Source organism: Camelina sativa, chromosome 12, assembly GCF_030686135.1.
Source record: "Camelina sativa cultivar CO46 ecotype springtype chromosome 12, ASM3068613v1".
Taxonomy (NCBI): Eukaryota; Viridiplantae; Streptophyta; class Magnoliopsida; order Brassicales; family Brassicaceae; genus Camelina; species Camelina sativa.
Genome location: NC_141891.1, coordinates 6,626,264 through 6,641,012, shown reverse-complemented (window position 1 = coordinate 6,641,012; position 14,749 = coordinate 6,626,264). Strand labels below are relative to the sequence as shown.

The following is a 14,749-nucleotide window of genomic DNA, read 5'->3' as shown; positions in this document are numbered from 1 at the left end:
GGGGCGGTGATGAAGGGAGGAGGGTATTCAAGTCAATTCAGCTTACGTCGAACTAGAACTGATGTACGGTAAAGATGAAAAGAAGAATCTAATCCGCATGACAGACATGTTGTGAGATCCATCCAAGGGCAGAGAGAAGACGTGCTGTCGCTGCAAAGTGGACAGTTGGTACCCTAAAGAGAGCCATCATCTAACGCCAAAGAAGACTTCCCACGTTTTCAACACAACCTAACAACTGTTTGTTACTTTCTTCTTTCTTCCTTCTCTCCCACCTCTTCCCATTTTTTTTTTTGTCTTTTGTCTTTTCCAAAAAAAACTTCTTTGTTTAGATTCATTATATACATAAAACTCTGTAACTGATTATCATTTTTCACCACAAATAGTAATAACTTTTTATTTTTCTTCTTACGAACTATACAATGTTTGTGTAACTTTTAATGTCGTAAATGCTTCTATCTAACATTTTAGCTAAGAAATATTCGCCTAGTTTAATTTCTATCTAACATTTTATCCACTTTAATTAGTCTACATAACAATTCCATTGAAGAACACACAAACTTTTATTCAACTTTCCAATCCGTGACCACTCTCTCCATGAGGACGGACCTACTTTAGTCTAAAAAGTGGGCAGGTGGCTCGCTCATACACATTTTACATAATTTGACTTCGTACCATCATCAATCAAATAACAATACTGTTTCTCTAAATCCGCCACTGTCTCATGTAAAAATTCATTCATTCAATTACACAGTTCTACTAACATTTAATGTGTTTCTTCTTTAATATTGTTCTTTATTTATAAATATAACTGAATTGTCTAAATATTAGTCAAAAGCTATATGCGTTACTCAAATAGAAAAAAACATTAAGGAACCTAAAAAGAAAAGAAATAAAATCTGGTCATCATAAAAGTTTTTCCAAAGTTGACAATAAAAATCAGATTACGAATAATCCCCCATTAATTAATTAAATTAGACAAAAATGAACAAACAAGTGGGTAGCAAATGTAGGAATGGCCCAATCGGGTGTTAAATCAGTAGGATACGATCGAGTAAATAATCTTACCGGTTTAGTAAAAAAAAAAAAAAAACACAACAACAACTATTTTAATACAAGAGAGAGAGAGAGCGAAGCAAATTCCAAGAAATGGAAGTGATATATTTAGATTGAGATCTGACCTCAACTTCTTTCCTTAACACTAATTTAGCGAGCGACCCTTTTCTCTCTTTCAAGGGGTCTTCTTCTTCTTCCTTTGGTTTTTTTTTTGGTTATCCTCAGATCTCTTTTTCACGGTATCCTTCTCTCCTCCCCTCCCTTGTCTCTATTGACTTTTTTGATTTGCTTCGTCTGAATCATTTTATATCTCTCTTCACTTTCAAGTAATTGATTCGATTTGACTCTGACGTTTATAAAGGTTTGATCTTTCGCATGTTTTATTATATATATCTGTATATTGATTATGAATCTGATTGTTCTGTTTTCATTGGATCGATCCTGATCTTGTTCTTGTCTGGATATGCATTTCGATAGCTATAACTTGATGATCTGTCTTAATATTGAATAATTGAATACTTTCTCATTTGTAGATCTTTGCTTCAATAGATCCTTTCTTTGTTTTTTTTTTTTTTTTTGATCCGTTTCATGTTTTCATTTTTGGGCATTAGGATCCTCTGTTTTGTCGTTGGATACAATGGGCGTTGAGGTTGTTAATGGTGGATTTGAGGTTGCTCCTGCTCCTTTCGAGGGGAAGCCTGACCAAGTCAAAGGAGATAATAAAGTCTCCATCAAGTTTGGTTCACACGGTGAGCCACCAAAGAAAGCCGAAGAGACTAATAATAACAAAGTGTTGAACGCTGATGTACCTAAAGATGCAGCTGAAGAGTGGCCTGCTGCTAGGCAGATCCACTCTTTCTACTTTATCAAATACCATTCTTTCAAGGACCCCAAAATGAAAGCTAAGCTTGATGCTGCTGATAAAGATCTTGAGAAATGGAACAAAGCTCGTGGTGTAGTTTTGAACGACTTAAGAGCTAAGAGGGTAAGTGTGTTTTTTGTGTCTGGTTAATAATATTGGAATATCATATCTTTTGTTTTGTTTATTTTTTTTTTGGTGCTAATAATGTGATTTTTGGGTTATGCGTAGACCGAGAGATCAAAGTTATTTGATCTGCTAGACCCGTTGAAGTCAGAGCGTAAGGGATTCAACTCTATGTTTGATGAGAAAAGAAAGGAAATGGAACCTTTGCAGCAAGCACTTGGAAAGCTAAAGAACAATGATGGTGGGAGTGCTCGTGGTCCTGCTATCTGTTCGTCCGAGGAAGAGCTGAATACTATGGTAATAATAATCTACTTTTGTTCACTCGATTCTCTTGACCTTTTTAGATAGCTTTAAAGTTGGCCTTTGGTTGATTCTTATTTTGCTTGGCTTTGTGGGAAAATGAAGATTTACAGCTACCAGTATCGGATTCAACATGAAAGCATTCCTTTAACCGAGGAGAAGCAGCTTCTTAAAGAGATCAGGCTGCTTGAAGGGACAAGAGACAAGGTCATTGCTAATGCGGCTATGAGAGCCAAAATCAAAGAATCTATGGGTCAGAAGGATGATATCCAAGGTCAAGTTAAGGTAAGAGAGGAGTTGTGGTCGTGTACTCTTAGATTCTTGCAGTAAAAGTATGTAAAAACTGGTTTCATATGTGCTTTTGTGATGCATTTTTGCAGTTAATGGGTGCTGGTTTGGACGGAGTGAAAAAGGAGAGGCAAGCAATTTCAGCGAGGATTAATGAGCTGGGTGAGAAGTTGAAAGCAACAAAAGATGAGATTCAGGTGTTGGAGAATGAGCTGAAGAATGTGAGCGAGAAGAGAGACAAAGCGTATTCAAACATTCATGAGCTCAGGAAGCAACGCGATGAGACGGTACAAAAGCACATACTTTTGGGCATTTTCTTGTGATGAAAAATGATTTGTGCCATTTAATAATAATCTTCAATTTTGTATTCTTTTCTCTCTGATACAGAACTCTGGCTATTACCAAAACCGTACTGTGTTGAACAAAGCTAGAGACTTGGCTGCACAAAAGAACATAACCGAGCTTGAGGCGCTGTCCAATGCTGAGGTTGAGAAATTTATTTCCCTTTGGTGCAGTAAGAAGAATTTCAGAGAAGATTATGAGAAGAGAAGCTTGGCATCACTTGATTTTAGGCAGCTGAGCAGAGATGGACGGATGAGGAATCCCGAAGAGAAGCCTCTGATTGCTCCAGAGGTACCACCATCAAAGGCAACGCCTTCTGAGGCCGAGGTTGTCCCTAAAGCTAAGGCAAAGCCACAGCCAAAGGAGGAACCAGTCTCTGCACCTAAACCAGATGCTAGTGTACCTGAGAAGACTGAGAAAGCTAAAGATGCGGTAAAAGTAAAGAACGTTGTGAATGATGATGATGAAGAAGAAGTATATGGTCTTGGAAAGCCGCAGAAGGAAGAAAAAGCGGTTGATGCAGCTACGGCGAAGGAAATGAGAAAGCAAGAGGAGATTGCTAAAGCCAAGCAAGCCATGGAAAGGAAGAAGAAGCTTGCGGAGAAAGCTGCTGCTAAAGCTGCTATAAGAGCTCAAAAGGAAGCTGAGAAGAAAGAAAAGAAGGTAATAACCTTTTCCATTGTTGTACCTCAAGACTCTTTGCATGCTTCTCTCTCTCCCGTTCTAATAGTTATCTCCATCTTTTTTTGTGTGTTGCAGGAGCAAGAGAAGAAAGCCAAGAAGAAGACTGGAGGCAACACAGAAACCGAGGCTGAGGAAGTTCCCGAAGCTTCTGAGGCAGAGAAGGAGGAAACTGAAGCTCTGGTGCAGGAGGAGAAACCGCAGAAGGAAAAAGTCTTAAAAGAGAAACCGATAAGGAACAGGATCCGCAGTAGAGGAGGACCAGAAACGCTCCCGAGAGCGATCCTTAAGCGTAAGAAGTCGACTAACTACTGGGTTTATGCTGCTCCAGCTGCTCTTGCGGTACTGATGCTTCTCGTCTTGGGTTACTACTACGTTCTCTAGATGGAATGGTGTGGTTAAGCGAAGCTGCGTTGTTGTAGTTTGGAATACTTAAAAAACTGGGATTTTTGCTTTCTTGACTCCTTAAAAACTCATAAGACTATGCATCATTTACATACGAGTAGAGACTCTCTTTTAAGTACTTCTACATCTTCACTTCTTTGTTGTTTTCTCTTCTGTTGTTGAGGCTTTAACTTTGAAAGAAGATGACAGTTTTTGTTACATTTTATAGCTGTCATTATGTTATGCTCTAGTTTTGATATTTCTTTTCCTCTCTTTACTCTTTGCAAGGGCGTTACTGATAGAATTCCCACGATTAAATCTGTGGTTGTTACTTGTTACTAAGAAGGGAATAGTTGAAAGCATAGACCATTTCTACAAAATTATCATGACTAATGTGATGACATTTCTACATGAGTAGCTCTTTTAGTACAGAAGATTTACTTTCTGGTTATAGACACTTTTCGTTTGTTCTCTCTCCAAGCTTTTTGCTTCTTGTTCCACCTTTGGGGAACAATCTTGTTCCACCGTTGCTTCCGAAATCGTTCTCTCCCTTTTAGCCAGTCGGAGTAGTCCTTACCGGGCTCACATACTATGAAATCTGCCAACTCCTCAACATCGGATTTTTTCACCTTACCTTTTCCGGCCATACACCACAAAAAGCTCTCCGCATTGCAGCTTTCCTCTTCAACACTAACTCCTGAATCTGGACCACTCTCTGGATCTTTAGCTTCAGACATCTTCCTGCACAACCATGGAGTTTACATGTAGTAGTTCGGTTAGAGATCTCATGAAGGCATATATCATCCACTATGAAAGAGAAAATCAATAGGAATTTGCTGGTCTATACATACCCCAAATACAAAGTTCGGATTTTGTGAAACTTCAAAGCAACAGCCCCGCTTTGTTTCCTATCTACCGAAGTCTGTACCATATAATCATTGATCCATTTAGAAAAGCGCAGAATTTAAAATATGTGCAAAGAGTTATCAGTTGTTACCTCCTCAGCTTTACCAGAAGCTGCCAAGATTTCAGAACCACTGGATGGCATCGAACATGATGGATTTTCTGAGTGACAAACTGAATTCCCAAGTGCTTCCAAGTCACCCCCTTCTAGGATAAATAAATACATAGATATCACCATTCCAAAAACGGAACCCTTCACTAGAAAGTCAAGCTTGAGGGCGAAGCTTACAGATAGTAAGCCTGAATAATGCGTTAGCATCCACTTAGATTTCACATGACTGTTTGGAAGAGATTCCATTATATCGCGTAGGAAACTTTGACCGGGCAATTGAACCTTGAACTGTTCAAAACGTTGAACAATATCCATCAGGGCCTTGTATTCCTTGCAAGCTTGAACATTACCTACGGCTTCAGGTTGATGCGAGTTCCAATACCTGAGAACTCGAATCGCTTGCAAAACCGAACAACTCATCAACTTCAGTATGGATGCAAGCAGACATAAATTTTCCATACTAGATGCGTAGTATTTTTGCAACGCAGAGTCCATGACATCATCAGAACTAGCTCTAAGTATCACACAACCAATAATTGATAAGGTCTGAGACAACATCTTTTCTGAGCAGGAGCTATCAAATATGCATAAGCTTTCCTTTGCGTATGCAACAGAACACGCGACCAGCTCATTGCTTTCTCTCTTGGCATTACTAATTTGATATGCACCCAATGAATCAGTTAGTTTCAGTGTAACATCGTTTACTTTCTCCAGTGTTGAGGGCAAAAGATGACGTTCAAAAGCCACTGGAGATTTATTCATCCGAACACCAAACTTCCCGGGTGAGGCATCCTCACTCTTACACATGATGTTTGTATACAAACCCACAGACTTTTCAAATGCATCAATATAGCGAGCAATATGGTGAAGGTCTAATCCCTTAACACAAATACCGATGGCGTCAGAAACTAGTAAAACAACATGGGCATGGATGAAACTTGGTGCAGAAAACATCAACGGGTTTAGTAGCAAGGACGCAGCAGCACTCAAGCTTAACTGAGAAGCTCTAACTGCATTGAGTTGTTTCCAGTATAATCTCTCAACACACATTTCATTCAATTTTGCATCAGATGTCGAGATGATAAAATGAGCAGCAACCATTTCCATTTCCACCACACTGTCCCTATGATGCTTAGGGAACAATCTACACGAGGAGGATGCAGAATCCACGAGGAACAACAGACCCCTGATTGACTTATTCACCAAAATCTCATCCATAAAAACCTATTCAGAACATATAAAGCCAGTGAACATAACATTTTTCTTAAGGATTTGACATCAACCAAGAAAAGTTTCAAGACTTACCTCAATCCATGTGCAAAGAAATGTATGGCGGGGATCTAACAATCCGTCATGCGTGTATACAAAAGAACAATCCTCATTGCTTACACGAACCAATCCACTGAGAATTAAGTGAACTGTTTTGGCTTTCTCAAGAACCAGCTCTGGTTTGGGCAAAAGCAAAGCCATGATCTTCAAACAACATCTTAAGAAGAGAGTAGCTAACCGAATACTTTCTTCTGTGGGACAACAAGTCTCAGCCTTTCGTTTGAATAAAGTGGAGAACAGGAATTCAAAACTCCTATCAAGCTCTCTGAACAAAACATCTGAGAGGTAACAAACATCCTCGAAACTGATCCTTTCCACTTGCTCACCACTGAGCTTGATATTCCAACAATGTGAGGCGATGTCACAATTCTCCGAATTCGTTGGTTGGGTTAACGACGAATGACCCAGAAAGTACAATAGACGTTCCAAAATTGGCTTATGAGAAACCTGGAGACCAAAATAGGAAAACCACAAAAAAAAACCCTAAATTGATTCACGCCGTTATAAAAATCATTACTTTTGAGAACGAAACTATTTCTCGACAAATTTTTAGGGAACTACTCAGAAACTATGCATTGCCCAGTAAAATCCGAGACTGGTTAATTTGATTGTATTCGAAATTGGGCAAAATTGCAGAAACATCGTACCTGAGAGGACGTAATTGCTGAAGCAATGGATCGGAATAAGTTGAACGGCTCCTCGGGTAAATTCGAAGGTCGGGTATTCTTATTCTTACGGTTCCGCTTGGCCGTCATCGCCGGAAGAGAAGAGAGGCTGCTTAAAAAGTAGAAACCGTGAGTTTCTCGATTTCAGGGAGGGGGCTTTGTGTTGTATGGCGGGAAAACTACAAAGCACGCGTCGTTTTTGTGCGATTTAAACGACACGCAGTTTATTTGGAAAAAAAAAGGAGAGAGTGGGATATGTTTGTTTTGGTTAACAGAAAGACTAATGGGCAAACACATTATGAACTTTTTTTCTCACTACCCTGCAAGTTTTAAGGATTTGACTTGCTTGGTTACTCCTTTTGTTTGTGGACAGTCTTTTTAAGTTTTGTTATATCCATGGACACATAATGTTGAAATGCAATTATCATTTTTTTTTTGGTTAGATCAGACCTGTCAAAAAGCTCTTGTTAAGACAATAGAAGTTTTGGTTTCCTTGCATTGCATCAATTTATAACACTTGTGTCCTAGATTTGTAAAATCCTTACCAATTACCATCTTCCATAGACCATAGATAGAATAGCACATTGACTAAAGAATTTCATTAGGTTGTGAGTCTTGTAAGCAGATCCTTATGTATCCTTTGGGCTAGTTTTATAGTTTTGTTCTCCTACGGGGAGAATCTGGACAAAAAAGTAATATGACTTTTGCTCCATGATATTTGTTTTTTGTTATTTTCACACACAGTTGAACATGTTTGATAGGAACTGGTGCTTGGTGGGTCGGAGAGAGGACATTGTGCATCAATTGTCACTGTGCCCAATTGTAAACACTTGGACGATTCGTAGCATACTCCACGTGTCTCCGTCTGTGTGGGGCCTATAGTCACGATGATACAATGGCTAGTAGTCACGTGTACCCTCTATTAGCCTTGCAACTTAGCTATCGCCTTTAATATCTTTGGTCTCACTCACAATAAAACAACACTTTGGTTCCTGTTCCTCGCTTTGTCTTCTTTTCGTGTCATGACTCATGAAATATATCTAATTTCCTGTCTCTCTTTTTTTTTTGTTCCAAGAACAGAACCAAAGTATTGTAACGTTCAAAATGGGAGAATCGCCACATAGACGAATGTCTTTTTTTTTCTTAGAGTGATAAACTGATTGAAAAGTATATAGTCAATGCTATTTAAAACGTACAGAACGCTCTGAATCGCTTCGGTTTGTAGATACAATGAATGCAAAACTAGTGTAGGTCCATAGTTTTCTACTACCGACAGGGGAGAAAATGAGCAAAACATTCAATATGGTAAAAGTGAAAACAAAATACAGCGTCGAGTCGACGAGAAAAATACAGCAAGACTTGTAAGATATAGTCAAGATCATAAAGTCGAAAGTAAAGAACTTTCTTGCATGGTTGATATTGACATAAAGAAAAGGCATCACAAATAAAAGAGAAACACCACCACCATATGTCTTTCCCTTACGTGGAGCTTTTGGTAGGTAAATGAATTTAATGAAAAAAGGAACTTTCTTCCATTAGCCTCTATTATACGATTGTAAAAGCATTGAACTATCTCTATATCTTATATGATCTATATACGCTGCTCGGTACGATCCGACTTGATGATATCCATCTATGCAACTCTAAATTTTTAGACGAACTTAAACCACCTTAATCTTTACTATTTCGTTAGACCCACTAACTTTTTACTATGGTTAGAGATTTTAATAATCTTTTAGAGATTTTATGCTTTGTGTTTGAATAATAGTTACTTTTGAAAATAATCAGTTCTAGACATTAACATAAACATAAGGTTTGAGTTTCAAGTCTAATCCTCTACACTCACCAAGTAAATGCAATTAATATATGTATCACATAATAGATATAACTTCTAATTAGAGTTATCATCAGTGTTTTAGAACGCAGTGTCTATTATTATTAATAACTAAACAACAATCCAAGTATCCAACTATACTCAATAATACGGAATCACACAGGGAGAAGCAAAAAAAACAAAGTAGAAACTAAAAATGAAACAAGAACAAATAATCGAATCCGACATAAAACAAGTCTCCCCAAGTATGTTCTTAAGCTGACATAATTATAAAGATGGTTAAAACCAAACTTAAAACTGTAGTAGTAATCGACATAACGGCCATACCATTCGCCGACGATTTTTTCTGTCCTGGTCCTCCTGGAGCTCCCGCCGGCGTACTGATATCACCGGATGCCGACGGACCCTCTCCCGAGGGACCCATCGCCGAACCATCTCCCGACGGACCCATCGCCGAACCTGACGGCGAAAGAGAAGTAGAGTCTCCCGGAGCCAAAGATGGAGAAACGGCGGGTGAGTTTGAAACAGGGGATGAAGCTTCTGGTGCCATTGGTCCCGGCGGTGAAGTCATCGGAGCAGAAGACGGAGGAACAGTGGTAGAAGATTTAGGTGCCATTGGTGCCGGTGGTGAAGTCATCGGGGCAGAAGACGGAGGAACAGTGGAAGAAGATTTAGGTGCCATTGGTGCTGGCGGTGAAGTCATCGGAGCAGAGGATGGGGAAACAGGGGAAGAGGATTTAGGTGGTGCAGGCGGTGAAGTCGTCGGAGAAACAGGGGAACCTGATTTAGGTGCCATTGATCCAGGAGGAGAAGTCGTCGGGGAAACAGGGGAGGAAGATTTAGGCGAGTGAGCTCCTCCAGGGGGAGTAGTAGATCCCGGAGGTGAACTTCCCGGTGCGGCAGCGTGAGGAGGCTGAGCCGTAGATGGAGTCCTAGGAGATATGACAACGACAGCAAGCTTTTGTCCCTTCTTACAGTTGTCTTCATTGCCACTGATGAAGTAAAAGGGACCATAACGATCAAGCGAGATCTCAGAGTCTCCATCGTCCACTCTCTTGATCGGGTTCTTTGTGTTACATCCGTCGTAATCAGCCTTGTTCACCTCTAGCACTGAGTCAGCTCCCTTAGCGTAGCTAAAATCTGCAAGAAACAGAACGAGTTTCAGACAAAAGTACACTCAAGTTAATGAAATGAAACAAACGTGTAAGAGAAATGAGAGAAAGAGAGAGAGAGATATATACAGAGAGTGTCGTGAACAAGGAAACGGTTTTTGCCTGACCAAGATTCGTAGTTTTCAGGTGGGTTTGTAACCCACGCGCCGCTGCCTCCAACACTAAACTTGCGTGCGTCGGAGATTGTGAAGAAGGCAGAGAGAGAGAGGAGGATGGTGAAGAAGAAAGAAAGGCTTTTCATGATGATGGTTTCAAGAAGCTACAAGAGAGTTTTTTTTTCTTCTAAGAAGATAAGAGACAAATGAGTTTGTGTATGTATGGATTTTATAGAGATGAAGGGGTGTTTTAATGGTGGAGATCAAATGAGAAGAGAGAGGCTAAAGGGGAAGTGAAGCTTTTCTAGTCTTTTATGATAGAGAGAGGCCAGTTTTTATGGGGGTTAATACGTGTTTAGAAATTGAATCTTGTATCTACTCGTTTCCCCTCATGAAAAGAAGAGATTGTTTCTTCGTATCTGCCGACGTGTTTAATGTATTCTTTTTGGGGATTTGAAGTTGTATGTGAAGTTTTTGTCCCCCGGATAAAACGCGTTAGAGAGCTATTGATGATTTGTGTGGTAAGAATCGGATTCAACGAATCATATGCCATTTTCCATTATATCATATGAGAATACCAAAAAGTTTTAAATTTGCATCTGGTTTTTCATTTACAAATTCACTTGATTATTTTTCTCTTTTCCCTGTATTTCATTGTTTTGTATGTATACTATAAATCCATGTATCACATTAATTCATCTTTCCTGTTTTAATCACATCTACATTAGTACATATTGGGTCTCCTACGTATTTTTCCACGTAAGAAACTTGCGAACTCTGCTACATTTAGATTTATAGTATACATACAAACCCCAAAAATACAACACAATTTAGTACAATCATACTAGGTGGCAGTCTAGTAGATCCAATCATACAAACCCCAAAAATACAACACTTTGCTACATTTTGAAATTTATGGACTGGGCTTAGGTATGGGCCCTGTATTTCCTTTCTTGGAGTTTAGTGATTAGAAGACTACTGTCTTATTTTTAATTTTTATATTTTTTCTCTTCTGTGCATAAATTAGCACAAATCACAATTTAGTACAAGAATCAGCCTTTGCTCCTGTCGCTTTGGGTTGGAGACACGTGAGAAGCAAAACTATAAGCCACGTGTTCTTCTTCCGACACAAACTCGATCTTCAAAGTACTTTCACTCGGTGTGTTCTATAACATTAGAGCGAGAGGCTCCATATGTTGATGTCTTGTTGATACGAAATAGTAAAAAATGGCAGCGATGTTTTTAACAAAGAGAGGAGCCATAAACATATACAGAGCTTCTTCATTACACAAGGATTACAGCAACAGTTCTCGATCAGTAGCTGATAAAGTCATTACCATTACTAACTCTCGTTACTTCGTATCCCAAGTACGTTCTTTGAATTCGCTGAAGATATAGATTGATGCATAAAAAAATCGTTGAGGTATTATTATATCACTTGATTCTTCGAAATTTTTTTGCAGGGGAACAACGGAGAGAAACCTGAAGAAGAGGCGATGGGGACAACTACAGATGGTAAGGCGCCGAATGTGACGTTGAGTCATGCCACGGATACAGCCAAAGATGGATTGAAACGAGCCACAGATGCAGCCATCAAGAAGAGTGGAGATGCAGGCAAGCGAAAGAATGTAGATAATAAAGAAGGAGGTGATGGTCAGGAGAGTGTAGCTGTGGGTGAAGATGGAACTGTCAAAGGTCAAAATCAGTCATCAGGATGACAATGTAATAGACTTTGTTATAAGATTATCAATTCCTAATGATGTAATGGATGTTGGTCTAAACCGTATGATATGTGTTTACTTTTGTATAAAACCATATGTTATAGAAGATTAAGTACTTAGCATTCATAAACGTTCCCTTTATTTCTTTCTTACAGTTTGCGATCTTTGTTTTGCTTTTAGATGATGTTTAACATTCACACTTTCTTAATCTACCATCTAGCTACTATTGTTATCTGCCTCTGTCTGACTTTCAAAGTTACCAAACACTACATCTCTTGATTTCCAAAACTGCAGATGAATCGCACAAACAAAATTCAAAGCTCTCGAGGATGCGCTTTATCTTCCTCGAGATGGTTTCTTGGATGGCGTGAGCTTCCTGAACCCAGCATGCAATATCATAACTACAAAGAGGCACAAGAGAAAGCATCAGAGGAGGTCATCACCGGCCATACAAAGCCAAATTACACTTGACCATTGCTAAGTTAGTTACCTGAATAACTGACGGCAAGAGCAGAGAAAAGAGCCATTTGGACATTCAAAAACGTCAGAAGAACTGCAGTCCCTGCAAGAAGGAGAAGCAAAGAAACGAGTCAAGGTTCATTCTACAATATAATCAAATCCGTTTACAGTTTCAGTTCAAAACATTCTAGAATAGTTTCTCTAGACTACTAGAATGACCAGCATAAACTTATCAGAGTAATATCAGCTCAAGTGATTTAACAAAACAAACAAATTCATATCAAAACGTTTTCAGCATTCTGTGACTATAAACAAGTTGCAGAACCACAAATGCTGCCACCATGGGGCCTATCTTCAATTAGCCAAAAAAACTCACCGCACTGTCCAATACCGATTGAGAACTTCCTCATGGAAGGGTGACGATCAAATTGCCATCTATCACTGCAGTATTTGAACAGCTCCCAAAGAGCTAAGCTTGCTAACAATCCCACCAATGCAAGTGGCATCTGATACCTACAAGCACCAACAAAATCAACACTTTAATTCCAAGAACCAATTTAAAGATTCATACTTTAACCTAATCCAACAATGTCTAAAACTCTAAAAGGTTTAGCCTTTATCCAATTAAAAGAGTAAATAGAACCATACAATGCACAAGCGAAGAAGACGATGAAGAGGGTAGCGTAATTCCTAGCGAATCGTTTGATATTCTCATGAACTCTCATCCTCGCTTGCTGAGAAGACGACGGGAACGAATAAGAGTCGCAATTGCCAAAGAAACCGGTGGTCCACGGTGGCGTATCTCCGGAAAAGTCATCGGCGGAGAGCTTGGAGAAAGGGTTGATAGTCAGAAGAGAAGAAACAGTGACGAGCCGAGACAAGAGAGAAGCGAAGAAACCACCGGTAATGGAGGAAACGACATCGTCGGAGGCAGAGGAAGTTGCGGCAGCTGAGGATGATACGGGTGCAGAGGAGGAAGCAGCGGCGGCCGCGGCGGATGTGCGGTGATCGAGGAGCTCGAGGTAGCCGGAGTCTCGGAGCCAAGATTCGAAAGCAGGATCGGGTACGCTTAGAGAGAGAGGATTAGGAGAGAAAGCCATTATCCTTCCTTGTTGTTGTCGTCGTCCACGATTATCCCCACCGTAGTCTCTCTTCTCCTCGGTCTTCCCAAAAATCCAATTTTTAGAAAATTGCAACTATTAATCCAAAACATCTTCATAATTGCTAAATTTGTACACTAGAATAAAATCTTGTTATTTTTACTCTTTGGTTAAGTGAATATACTTGTAATACTCTTTTCAAATTAATAATGATAGATGTTAAAAAAAAAAACTATAAAATTATCATTTTACTTAATCATGGTATTGAAAGTTTGAAACCTAAAAAACAAAAAATTATTTATGAAATCCCATAATTTAAAAGGTAAATATAAAAGTTGATATCTACTTGTTTATATAATTAACTAGATTAGACCCACTTATTAACCAGATATAAGAAAAATATATGAAATTTTAAATTGTATTCAAAATATTATAAACCAGATTTAAAGTTTACTCAATCCCAATGAGTAATATTTATAATTTTCATATAAAAAATGTGCATTGTATCAAACTTATACCTTACTTAATATTTTATAAAAACTAAAAATTAATAAAACATAATTATCAAAAAAATAACTGAAACTAATTTTATCTCATATTTGAAAGGTAACAGTATCTTAAATATATTTGTTTCATATTTTGTAATCTCTAAGTAATAGTTTTACTACTTGTCTAACATTATCATAAATTAATAAAAAATTCAAAGACCTTATTATGAGAAAGTTATTTGTTTATGTAAAGGTGATTATTTACAATCCTTTTTCTTTTAGGATTAATAATTGACAGTATAATTTATTTAATTATGGTATTATAATAATTAATTGTATAATTTTCTTAATTTTTTTTTAGAATTAGTCATTTAAAATTAGAATTAGTATTAGTATTATTTTTTATATACATATATGAACTATCTTTTTATATTTATTAAATTGTTAAAATTTTTAATTTCTTATAATTTACAAATATGTTAAAACAAAGTTTTTTTATAACACATGACAAAATCTTTAATTGTTAAATTGACACGTGTCACGATCACATGAGTTACTAACTTTGAAAACCAATGTTTATATAATAACATAATATTGAATATGCTATCAAATCATTCACCGATGGAAAAACTTAAGAAAATTACATTAATTTCTTATTTTGATTATCTTATTTTTCTTACATTATGTTAATTACTAATTTTAACACATTAAACCTTTTCATACTTTAATCACTTTTCTGTATATTTTTTTTACTATATGATTAATAAATAATAATTGCAATTAAATTGCAAATATTTTCCTTATTAATTGCACATATCTTCCTATTGAAATTAGTAAT

At 37.8% G+C, this 14,749-nt stretch overlaps 5 protein-coding genes across 8 annotated transcripts; 2 read left to right on the top strand and 3 right to left on the bottom strand.

Moving 5' to 3' along the window:
- The first annotated feature begins 898 nt into the window (after positions 1-898).
- Positions 899-4,254, top strand: LOC104730624 (proton pump-interactor 1). 2 transcript variants are annotated; one of them, XM_010449820.3, is made up of 7 exons: positions 899-1,292; positions 1,665-2,038; positions 2,144-2,335; positions 2,444-2,623; positions 2,719-2,913; positions 3,014-3,631; positions 3,728-4,254. In XM_010449820.3, the coding sequence occupies exons 2-7, from the start codon at positions 1,691-1,693 to the stop codon at positions 4,031-4,033; spliced, it is 1,839 nt and encodes a 612-aa protein (XP_010448122.1). In that variant the 5' UTR covers positions 899-1,292; positions 1,665-1,690; the 3' UTR covers positions 4,034-4,254. The 2 variants fall into 2 exon arrangements, with proteins under 2 accessions (XP_010448122.1, XP_010448123.1); XM_010449821.3 differs by having other exon boundaries at positions 1,041-1,414.
- Positions 4,255-4,329: 75 nt separating this feature from the next.
- On the bottom strand, positions 4,330-7,492 carry LOC104730625 (uncharacterized). 3 transcript variants are annotated; one of them, XR_015575337.1, is made up of 6 exons: positions 7,025-7,245; positions 6,354-6,824; positions 5,226-6,272; positions 5,031-5,140; positions 4,885-4,955; positions 4,330-4,774 (listed from the first exon to the last, which is right to left on the bottom strand). XR_015575337.1 is itself a non-coding variant. In XM_010449822.3 (5 exons), the coding sequence occupies exons 1-5, from the start codon at positions 7,130-7,132 to the stop codon at positions 4,471-4,473; spliced, it is 2,196 nt and encodes a 731-aa protein (XP_010448124.2). In that variant the 5' UTR covers positions 7,133-7,492; the 3' UTR covers positions 4,330-4,470. The 3 variants fall into 3 exon arrangements, 2 of the variants coding, with proteins under 2 accessions (XP_010448124.2, XP_087335813.1); XM_010449822.3 differs by having other exon boundaries at positions 5,031-6,272; positions 7,025-7,492; XM_087479687.1 differs by lacking the exon at positions 4,330-4,774 and having other exon boundaries at positions 4,875-4,955; positions 5,031-6,272; positions 7,025-7,342.
- A 1,463-nt stretch (positions 7,493-8,955) lies between these two features.
- LOC104730623 (early nodulin-like protein 2) lies at positions 8,956-10,704 on the bottom strand. Its single transcript, XM_010449819.3, has 2 exons — positions 10,118-10,704; positions 8,956-10,016 (listed from the first exon to the last, which is right to left on the bottom strand). The coding sequence occupies exons 1-2, from the start codon at positions 10,287-10,289 to the stop codon at positions 9,130-9,132; spliced, it is 1,059 nt and encodes a 352-aa protein (XP_010448121.1). The 5' UTR covers positions 10,290-10,704; the 3' UTR covers positions 8,956-9,129.
- Positions 10,705-11,307: 603 nt separating this feature from the next.
- LOC104730620 (uncharacterized) lies at positions 11,308-12,009 on the top strand. The gene is made up of 2 exons (XM_010449817.2): positions 11,308-11,511; positions 11,607-12,009. Exons 1-2 carry the CDS (start codon positions 11,371-11,373, stop codon positions 11,859-11,861), a joined length of 396 nt encoding a protein of 131 aa, XP_010448119.1. The 5' UTR covers positions 11,308-11,370; the 3' UTR covers positions 11,862-12,009.
- Positions 11,963-13,537, bottom strand: LOC104730622 (PRA1 family protein H). Its single transcript, XM_010449818.3, has 4 exons — positions 12,972-13,537; positions 12,700-12,836; positions 12,355-12,426; positions 11,963-12,265 (listed from the first exon to the last, which is right to left on the bottom strand). Exons 1-4 carry the CDS (start codon positions 13,421-13,423, stop codon positions 12,201-12,203), a joined length of 726 nt encoding a protein of 241 aa, XP_010448120.2. The 5' UTR covers positions 13,424-13,537; the 3' UTR covers positions 11,963-12,200.
- Positions 13,538-14,749: the final 1,212 nt, after the last annotated feature.

Excerpts from the sequence above, each read along its gene's own strand:
- LOC104730624 (XM_010449820.3), top strand. The coding sequence starts at position 1,691 with ATGGGCGTTGAGGTTGTTAATGGTGGATTTGAGGTTGCTCCTGCTCCT. Across the intron at positions 2,914-3,013 it reads GGAAGCAACGCGATGAGACG|AACTCTGGCTATTACCAAAA; the intron begins GTACAAAAGCAC and ends TCTCTGATACAG. Across the intron at positions 3,632-3,727 it reads CTGAGAAGAAAGAAAAGAAG|GAGCAAGAGAAGAAAGCCAA; the intron begins GTAATAACCTTT and ends TGTGTGTTGCAG.
- LOC104730625 (XM_010449822.3), bottom strand. The coding sequence starts at position 7,132 with ATGACGGCCAAGCGGAACCGTAAGAATAAGAATACCCGACCTTCGAAT. Across the intron at positions 6,273-6,353 it reads TTCTTTGCACATGGATTGAG|GTTTTTATGGATGAGATTTT; the intron begins GTAAGTCTTGAA and ends TGTTCTGAATAG. Across the intron at positions 4,956-5,030 it reads CTTCTGGTAAAGCTGAGGAG|ACTTCGGTAGATAGGAAACA; the intron begins GTAACAACTGAT and ends TATATGGTACAG.
- LOC104730623 (XM_010449819.3), bottom strand. The coding sequence starts at position 10,289 with ATGAAAAGCCTTTCTTTCTTCTTCACCATCCTCCTCTCTCTCTCTGCC. Across the intron at positions 10,017-10,117 it reads CCTTGTTCACGACACTCTCT|ATTTTAGCTACGCTAAGGGA; the intron begins GTATATATCTCT and ends TGTTTCTTGCAG.
- LOC104730620 (XM_010449817.2), top strand. The coding sequence starts at position 11,371 with ATGGCAGCGATGTTTTTAACAAAGAGAGGAGCCATAAACATATACAGA. Across the intron at positions 11,512-11,606 it reads CTCGTTACTTCGTATCCCAA|GGGAACAACGGAGAGAAACC; the intron begins GTACGTTCTTTG and ends ATTTTTTTGCAG.
- LOC104730622 (XM_010449818.3), bottom strand. The coding sequence starts at position 13,423 with ATGGCTTTCTCTCCTAATCCTCTCTCTCTAAGCGTACCCGATCCTGCT. Across the intron at positions 12,837-12,971 it reads GTCTTCTTCGCTTGTGCATT|GTATCAGATGCCACTTGCAT; the intron begins GTATGGTTCTAT and ends TGGTGCTTGTAG. Across the intron at positions 12,427-12,699 it reads AATCGGTATTGGACAGTGCG|GGACTGCAGTTCTTCTGACG; the intron begins GTGAGTTTTTTT and ends TCCTTCTTGCAG.